This window comes from Gastrolobium bilobum, unplaced genomic scaffold (genome assembly GCF_033153095.1).
Source record: "Gastrolobium bilobum isolate Gb01-03AN ecotype WA unplaced genomic scaffold, APGP_CSIRO_Gbil_v1 utg1846, whole genome shotgun sequence".
NCBI lineage: Eukaryota > Viridiplantae > Streptophyta > Magnoliopsida > Fabales > Fabaceae > Gastrolobium > Gastrolobium bilobum.
Genome location: NW_026897931.1, coordinates 339,470 through 349,795, shown reverse-complemented (window position 1 = coordinate 349,795; position 10,326 = coordinate 339,470). Strand labels below are relative to the sequence as shown.

Here is a 10,326-nt window from a genome sequence, read left to right as displayed (position 1 = left end):
TTCATAAGTGTTAAATATGTATAAGTGTAACTCCTTTATATTTTGAAAACATATATGTTAAAATAAAAAAATAAATGCAATGAAGTGCTCGGTAACTTTTAAATTTTACTAGCTTTATCAACTTATGAAATTTTCTATTTAACAATTGGATCGATTAACTTAAAACTATTGAATTTCAATCACATGAAATTTTGTTATCCTTACTTGGCCTTTACCATCTGCTAAAGCAAGGCTTTTAAAAACAATAATACAGCAAAATTAATGCAAACCAGTTTGAAATTTAAATAGGATCAATTTGATTGAAATGCGAAATATGTACCCAAAAAAAAATGCGACATGCTTAGCATAAAATGTGTCTTCTACAATCCAATTATGAATTTATAATACCGCTTTATCAAATAGCGTAGCATGTCTTGTTAACTGAGGCAGAGACTAAAAAATGTACAAATACCATTACTCTTTTTACAATATATATTAAGTTAAATTTCCATTTGATCCAGACTTGAAGAAAAGTGAGGACAGTATTGTCAAATGGTAATCAGAAACTTGCTTACATGTTGGTAGACCAGTATCAAGTGCAACCCACCATCCCCAACTATTACAAAGTCTAAATAAAGAAATCTGAAAGTTGCAAAAATTCCATTATACAGGATATCAGACATTAAATTTTCTATGAACTCTGACATCGTTCATGAATGACAGATTATGATTTCAAGGATGGCAGTGGTGAAGTTTCACCAGGTTTCACGCTTTCATCAGCGGGCGGCAAGCACCTTTTTGAAAAAAATGCAGCGATACTCCTAGGTCTCCCACTGCTCTTTTCTGCCAATTCAACCAGACATTTAAATTAGAAACAAAAACATCAGAATCAAAACTTGGGATCAAGCGCTTGGGACAGTCAAAGATAGCATACCAGGCTTAACTGCTAAGCCAAACCTGACCAAAACTTCTTTCTTCACCTGGATAAAGATGGGATCAAAAGTTCAGCATAATTAGGTACAAACTCAGACTCAATCATAAAGCACAATATACAATCCTCAGACTCTGTCAAAAACAGCATTATTTAAGCACATGAATCACGAATTCAACATTCATAGGTCAGCATCTTAATGACCAAGAAAACTTTATATGAAATGTGACAGACGCCAGCACCAGAAGCCACAATGGTGGAAGGAAAAATAATTAGTTCGAGGAAAATATCCATTCTTCGGGTCTAAGATAAAATAAGAGTAAAGGATCCCTCATTGAATTTATGTATCCTTTCATAACCATAAAGAGGGATCCAGCTTGCAAGATTTGGTAGACATTTCTAAGTTCAACCAAATGATGATTGTTAGAAAAATATAATATAAAATTATTAACGTGGCCTTCACCTAAAAACTTACACGCCCCCTCACATGAGAATCTATTGAACCTGAAGGATAGACAATGCACAAACCCACATACCATATCAAGAACCCATTCAACTTAAAAACTTAAAATTATTAATGTGGCCTTCACCTAAAAACTTACACGCCCCATCACATGAGAATCTACTGGACCTGAAGGATAGACAATGCACAAACTCACATACCATATCAAGAACCCATTCAACTTAAAAACCTAAATTATTAGGTGAAGACCACATTAATTATTTTATATTATATTATATTTCCCTATAATGATAAACAATAAAGTCACATTTACTGCCTGCCTGATTAATAACAGGAGAGCCACTACAATTATAAAAGGTTTAATTGGGATCTATTGTACTCAGATTCAAAAATCTATGCAGTTGGTCTGCTAATATTTAAGCCCTTCCCAGTTATATCTGATCCACCAATTTTTTAAAGATTCTCATCATAAAAATTAGCAGCAATCACTAATTGTGGGATCTCCACCCTCACAAACCTGCAAACGGTTATCAACATAGTCTGATACTTCACGCACTTTATTTCTCAGTAAAGACTTCGATGCAGAAGGGAATTTCTGTTGCAAAGACCCTAACACTTTATTCATGCCCTGAGAACAATTCTGAATAGTAGTCACCTGAGAAATTCATAAAATCTCTGTAAGGTGATAAAATTTGCATGCTACACCATAAAATCAGCTGCAAATTCAAAAAAAGCAAGAGAAAAATAAAAGGGAAGCTTTCCCAAATCAACCTGCCCCTGGCAAGTGTCAGCTAAATTGATTTTTTTTTTTTTTTGATAGATCTAAATTGTAATTTTGGCTTGTCCCTCAACCAACTTAACTTTAAATTTTGACTGCATTGTATCTAGCAAGTAAAACACATCCTTAAGAGATAATTGAAATTAACGCAACTCAAATGCATAACTTACAATTATAGGAAGATCTGAGTCTGGTATGGTAGCCACATCAGATACTGGAGTAGCACCGCCTTTACCATTAGAGAGGCAGGCTTCTTTGTTCTCATTTTGCGTTTTATCCATAGATATTTCTATATATGAGCTACCAGGAATTGCATACATACACAAGGCTTGCAAGCACATATGCTCCAGCTTAAGAGTACCACTAATATTGTGATCCAATAACAAGAATTCCTTGTTATGAATGAAATTTGGTATAATCAAGGGTTGACTTTTTCGAAGAGCATGCTCTGTCAAATTGTTTACATACTTCTGCTGTCTAAGTAAAGCACAAAACTCCTCACTCTCTATGTCATCCTTACAGCTAGGTGATCTATCAGCCCCCTCAATGTCAATATCTGTATCCATTCTGTCCACTTGAGCACCCTACACATAAATAGAAAGTTTATTAACAAATTGTAGCGGCTTTCAAATTCACAAACAGATACCAGTTGCTAGTACAAGTGCTCAAGGTGATGAAATCTGAGAAAACTTACTGCACACACCCAGCCATTGTCATTGGCTGATAAAATATACATAACATGCACAAATATTGAAACACCAAAAGGTCCAAAATATCATTTATCTACTTGGAATTATTGCAATGCAAGACATTGTAACAACTAATGCAGCTTCATTACGGAAAAAACACCAAGTCTCTACCTCATCTTCTGAGAGATATCCATCAGGTACAAAAAACCCATCTTCACTTTCTCCGTCAGATTTTGAACATTCCTCTTGACATTCCTCTTCATCTTTATCACAATCTGAAAGACTTTCACCAGGTTCCTCCTAAAAAATAGAGAATGTTGTTAACAGATGGTATCCATTATATATAAATTCAATTAAATACAGAAATTCAATGCACCTCTTCCCATTCGTCATCACTGCTAACATCATAATCCAGGCTTGGGTCCCTCCTTAAAGGATGGCGTGGTCCAACAACATGACTAGAAATACATATTTCAACACGAGTAAGCAATCTTAACTAGAAATACTGAAATACATATTACAACAGACACAAGCAAATTACTGTCTATATTAGATCTAAAGCAAATATAGGCATTTATTTAACCAGCCAATGAGCCTCTAGTAGTAGTGACTAAATATCTGCATAATGAGAAGAGACTCTCAAGTAAAACAATTGAATTTTTGGAGATTTCCACTTTTAAGTATAGACATAGCCTATTAAAAGTATAATTTGCAATTCACTCATGAAGCATGATCTAACCTTTTTGTGGACCAGACGCCATAAAAGGCAGGTCTATGAGATTTATCAAATTGCAATAATTGTCTGCCCCGGGTGTACTTCTTGGCATCAAGAGAACTATCAGCATTCAGTGGGCATGAACCAATATCAGAACTACATTCTCCGAATCTGTGTACAAGCTTCTCCATGCTCGGCTCATCATCATGAACTGCTGCTTTAGTAGCTGTCAGCTTAAGTTCCTTAACAAGCTGGGTCCTAGGATTCTGACGTAAGCCCCATCTCTGGTTTTTGTTTGAGCGAATAGATTGTCCTAAATAGCGCCACGAAGAAAAGTGTAACCTGTAAAATCAGACATTTACCCTAAGATCTGTCAACAGCAGGGCTAATATATGATCAAACTGAAAGGTAAAAAGTAAGTGGAACTTACTTGCGAATATCCTCAAGTGTAACATCACTACTTGATGCAAGAGTATAATCCATTGAATGAGTAACTGACTCAGACACAACTTCACTCTTGCAGCTTGATGAATCAGATGCAGTTGATTTAGTTGAAATGTTGTCATTCTGACACGAGGGATTGATTTTACTTCTTTTAAGAAAACGCTCCATGATCGAGGCTTGCTTTTGTAAACCACGTTTCTTTTTTAATTCAGCTTCTTCTTTCTCGCGGCGCCGCTGATTCTTTTCTACTTCCTCTACCTGCTTCTTTTGTTGTTTTCTCTTTTCACAATATTTCTCATCATTTCTTGCCTCACCTTGCAACAATTTCAAATCTGATTCCTGGAGAAAAGGACAGTCCTTAATTGTCAAGAGATAAATCATTTTCATTAGATGATTAGAAGTCAGAAATTAAGAATAAATCTATTAATGACTTGCGTTTATAAGAAATATTATCAAATGCAACAGACCAACCAACACAATACTGCGCGAGCTAGCTGCCCATCCTACTTAAACCTCCTGCAAATACTTATTTGCTTTTTTGTTTTTACAGTCTCTATTTATTATCTTCGACATCTTGGTAATACAGATAAAATATGATTGCAAAAGGCCTCTGCCAATCAGAGCAACATCAAGGAAGAAGCAACTTCAGCTATAAACAACACATTACAGGATCAATCAAAACAGCACTTACATTGAGCAGTGTTTCTTCTCGCAATTCATTGTGCTTGCCTTCTTTCTCTTTCTCGGCTTCTCTTCTATTTTTCTCCAATTGTTTAATTAGCAATCTTTCTTCGTGGTTCGATTTTTTCTTATCCCTAAAATTATAATTTAGATAAATCAAACTAAGCAGATTTATATATTTGAAACAACAATGAAAAGTCAGGAATACTGTGGTTATGTACATGTTTTCACTGTTTTTCTGTAACAAGCCATCCACTAACAAGCGGATATCTGCCTCGGTAAAAGCTTTACTGAGCTTTGCTGATGCCTTTATTAAGCTACGATCGTAGTTCAGTTCACTCTCTAGCTTCTTCAGTGATTCTATCATTTCTGTAAAACAATCCAAATTTAATAAAATACTCGGTAAACAAGCAAACTACCCTTTCTCTAAACTTTAGTCAAAATAAAAAATTCATAGAAAAGACCAAACATAAGGAAACAATGCTATAAATATCAATTAAGGGCAGTTCTTGGTATAATTATCCGCTATATAGCCCTTCTTACAAAGGAATTGAATGTCAAATTAAAATCAGAAATTCCGAATTTCAACATTAAGTCTTTTTAAGGACACAAAAAATTACATAAAATGCACATCTCATTTCTTGCAAAATTAGGACAACGAAAGTGAACCAAACTAAATTAATTAATAAAATTCCAAGTACGGTGGCTGGATAACCAAAAACTAGCCTATTATGAGCAAGGAAACAAAATACCAGAGACAGCCATAATCCTCTCATTGATCCTTCTCCGGCAAGTGCGTCGAACAACCAACAGTCCTCGAACAGATTTCGGGATCAATTTCACATCCCTTGTCTGCATTAACAATATAGCAAGTCAATCAATGTAACCATGAAAAAAGCTTCATAAGTAGTAAACAAATCAACTCGAAGGTTTATGAACACGATTGCAAATAATGAAAGAAGCATAATCAACCTCCCAACACCAAAGACAGGATTCAGAATGGTCCTCCAACATATCAGCATCAGCATTGGGCACGCCGTACATCATCCTCTGCCCTACAATCAGCACGCTACTCTTCACCAACGCATGCGTCACAGGCTCCGCCAACACGACCGTCCCATTCGCTACCTCTTTGTTCAAATCATCGTGAATCTCGTCGACGAGCCTCGACAACGGAAGGTCGCTTTCCTCCATCAGCGCCGCAACCACCGCGTTCCTCGAGCCACCGCACTGGCTAAGCTCAATGCTCACTTTCTGATCCATCATTTCCTTGTAGTATCCGAACAATTCCACTAGCTCCTTCTCGAGGCCTTCGATGTGCGCTTGTTTCTCTTCCGCGCTCTTCAGATTTTGAAGCAACGGCGAAACCTTCTTCTGCTTTCGGTTTTTGGCACGATTATTTTTTGGATCTTCAGGAGGAACATCAACGTCGATTATTGTGGTATCTGCCATTTCCACCTCCCTCAGAACATACGCGCGACTTGAAAAAACACAGATCGGAACCCTAGATCTGAGAATTTGTGTTGAAAATAACAGAATCTATGAACCCTAATTCCTCTGGTGTGTGCTTTTGACTCCAAAATGAAATGAAACGACGAATTTTGTCAATATAAAAAAAAAAATAAGAAAGTGAGATTTAGATTTTGGCGCCAAGTGTTCCGGGTTTTGGCTCCAGTTCCAAAAGTTCAACCATTCACTTTCCATAAACGTATATATTAATTAAGAATAATTAAGATTAACAAATAATGGAAGAAAAAATGATAAATGAAACGGGGAAAATAAATAAATAATTTTTTTTAAAAGTACTAAGTAAAATATTAAAGAATAGTAATAAATTAGCATTAAGTTCATTATCTATAGGAATTCACACAATTCTTTCTTATAAATTATTAAAGAATTTTTTTTGCTAGTCAAAAACACTCAAACGTTTATAACTTTATATTTAGGTAAGAGAAACCTAATTAACAATTATGCGGGGCTAATATATATATTTTGCAGGATTATTTTATATTGGTATAAGTTACATCGATATAAGTTACACCTTTAATTTTTGTCGTTGATTTCATTTGTATTTAATGACTCTAATTTTTAATTATGAAGACGTTAATTATAATTGATCAATAACTATAATTAAGTATAACACTTCTTAGTCTTATATTGATGTAAGAAAATTTTGTTCTACATATATCTACATAGGCAGGATCTTTTGACTCAAATATAAAATTAAGAAACCTTATTATTCGTTTTAACCATTAATTTTTATCCGTTATTTGAATTAATAATTAACTAATAAATTTAACTCAACAAGTTATACTTGTTAAAAGGATAGAAAGCAATGATTAAGACGAGAAGTAAAATTTCTTAATATACGTGGGGCTTTATACTTCTTCGGCGACGGTAGCAAGGATTTTTTTGCAGCTGACTCAAAAAAACTAGGCTCGCCATTTTTTAAAAGAAAAAAAAAGAAGCGGCCTGTTTTTTAACATGAGAGTGGCAGAAGAATATGATTCTTGCAGCGACAAGAGAAGCTTTTTAGTCATATATATATTGGGATTTGATTTTATCATGTTGCATGAAAATTGAATTCTCATGTTGTCACTCAACTAGTGGTGGGTTCCACATTTATTAAAAAGAGAAAAAAAAGTTTGCACGCAAATCGAAGAGTCACAACATGATAATTGAATTCTCATGTAACATGAAAAAATATTTTTTCATATATATTATCCGTAATTATAGTAAAACACTCGAGTTGCAACAAATATATTATAAAGGCTTCAAGATAAGTATATTTAGCGATCAATCAATTACAAGCATTGATATTGAGAGAAGAAATGAAAAAACAAAACCATATTATTCATATAAGGGTTATATTTATCTTATATTGCATAAGATAAATAAATTTTTTACACACACAGAATAAAAGTGGATCCCACATCTATTTTTTTTCTCTGCTATTATATACGGGTCTCATCTGTAATTTTATTTCTATAATATGATATAACCATTTTCCTATAACATAACATAAATATAACCCTTCATGTAAAGCAATAAAAACCTGAATGAATTCAAATTACAAAGTCCAGATAGAATCTTGTAACATAAGTTTAGAGCCTCATCATATTCAAGATAAACTTAGTGATTACATTAAAGAATACGTTAATGATTGCCATAGCTATTAGAAGGGGTTATAGTCAACTTTCAAACCTTTGAGGAAATTGAACAAAGCTGATCTTGTGCCCGTAATGATTCATCATGAAGCACATATTTTCTCTCATGATACGTATGACGACCTTTTTTTCACATTGTTGTCGAAAATTTGGTCCCTTGCAATAAAAAATAAGAGATAAAAAAATTACATTATCAGTGTTTCTCGAAGTCTTTTTCTGTTATACAAAATATCATGTAACATGATATAATATCACTTTCTTACACACACATTAAAGAGATAAGGTCCACATATTTTTCTTTCTCTTTCATCATTCCACTTTCTCTCTCCATTTGTTTGTGTGTGTTGGAAACAACACTTAAATCATGTAACATAACACTAATAAAACCTTATACAAAATACATATAAAAATTCTCATGCACAAAAGTCATTTACATAATATCGTCATTTTATTATTTTACACTTAAATGAGGATATATCCCGAGGAATATTTCTTTCTATTCGCCAGCGATGAACAAGCTTGTTAGTTATATGATACCTTGTCTATTTTTTTATGAGATAGATTATTCTGTCTACTCTTATTTTATCTATCTGTGTCTATCTCTTTGTCAATATCATTAGATTACAATATCATCTAACAGTGGAGATTGTAATCTAATGATGTTGAGAGAGGTAAGCGAAGATAGGCAAAATAAGAGTAGGCAGAATCACATATTCCTTATTTTTGTAGATATTAAGGAGGGTGATTATATTTATCACCTCTTTTCTCTTGTAACCTCTAATAATAATTTTATGATTATTAAATCAAATCAATGATTTATAACCATTAATTTAATTTTGATCCATCAACTATAAAAATAATTGTAAGAAAGAATAGATTGTAAATATAACCTCTCATAATATTAAATTAGTGCGACCTATTAAAAATTTGGGTTTATTGTTTTTTATGTTATAGGAAATAAATTTACTTTCTATACACATTATATGATATCCATATTTTCTCTTTCTCTTGCTTCTTTTCATATGAGTCCCATGCCCTTTATATGTATAAGAGATAAAATTTATCTCATAAAACATGAGAAATATTAATCCATAAATTTTTTGGCTTTAATGTTTCTACAATGTAGATAAATTATCTATATCTCTCCTAAAACGACATAGTTTTGGGTTGAAAAATTAAAAAATTATAATTAGAAAGACTACTATAACCCTGGAATAAATTATACTTATAAAAAGGGTTCGTTTTTTCTACAGTAAATGTACATAATTCATCTACATTAAGCCCAAAATGACGTAGTTTTGAGGCAAAAATCAAGATATTTTTGTAATTATAATTTATTTCAGCTTTATGATAGTCTTTTTCATTATATTTTTAAAACTTTTAAACCCAAAACGACGTCGTTTTGGGAGCGAATGTAGATAACTTATCTACATTCACTGTAGAAACATTAAAGCCTTATAAAAATACCTTAATTTTTACCTCAAAATGACGTGATTTTGAAACGTAGACAATTTATCTATAGTGACTGCCGAAGAAAAAAACAACCCAATTTTTTTTATCCATAAACACACAAATTTTTCATAGGAAAAATGTTTGTCATTTTAAATGACATAACACTCTGCCTTTTTAAGGAAGAGACAGACACACACAAAAAAATATTTAAATTTTAAATTAAAAAAAAAACCACACACTTTCTCTCTCCCATGTTTTTCATTTTTTCTGTGTCTATCTCTCTCCTAAAATGACATAACTTATATCATTTAAGATGACAAACACTAAACTCATTTTTCATATAGAAGTTAATGTGAAATTTGTAAAGGTGACAATTTGGGTTGAACCCGACGGGTCAACATGCCAACCCGCCTAAACAGGGCGGGTTGGGTTATACTTTCCATCCCACCAACCCACCTCAACCCGCCCCGCTTAGTTGTGGGTCAAAATGGGTTGCAGTGGGTTGGGGCAGGTTGGCTCGCAGGTCATCTTTTTTTTTTTTACTAATTGGTAGTATTTTATTTGTTCTTGAGCTTTTGTGATATGAATTTTTTTTTTTTGTCTTAGTACTCCCCAAAAAAAAAATAAAGAAGAAATTTTTTATTTATTACAAAGGTTATTCATATATTGAGGCAAAAATAAGTTCATAAAAGTATTTGACTGAATAATATTATACATTTAGGTTTGAGATTGAAAAAAAGTTAAAGGATTGTGAAATGAAATTAAGAAGTATTATAAAATTAATAAAATATAATTTATTTTTAATTTTTATTTTATTTTTTAGACGGGTTGACCCGCCAATCCATCACAAAATAGAGTGGATTGCGATTTTCAACCCATATCAAAATACAGAACAGAATAGACCAACCCACTGTTGACAGGTGGGCGACAGGACGGGACGGACTCGTTTTACCACCTCTACAAATTTGCATCCATACAAAATAACAAAATTCAGGTTGGGCATGAGATTATGATCCAAAAAGGCATG

General features: G+C 33.1%; 1 protein-coding gene across 1 annotated transcript; it reads right to left on the bottom strand.

Moving 5' to 3' along the window:
• Positions 1-555: 555 nt before the first annotated feature.
• Positions 556-6,132, bottom strand: LOC133311531 (chromatin assembly factor 1 subunit FAS1). Its single transcript, XM_061512586.1, has 12 exons — positions 5,653-6,132; positions 5,433-5,532; positions 4,902-5,049; positions 4,691-4,814; positions 3,986-4,338; positions 3,580-3,897; positions 3,217-3,298; positions 3,012-3,140; positions 2,322-2,735; positions 1,891-2,028; positions 914-959; positions 556-822 (listed from the first exon to the last, which is right to left on the bottom strand). Exons 1-12 carry the CDS (start codon positions 6,130-6,132, stop codon positions 704-706), a joined length of 2,451 nt encoding a protein of 816 aa, XP_061368570.1. The 3' UTR covers positions 556-703.
• Positions 6,133-10,326: the final 4,194 nt, after the last annotated feature.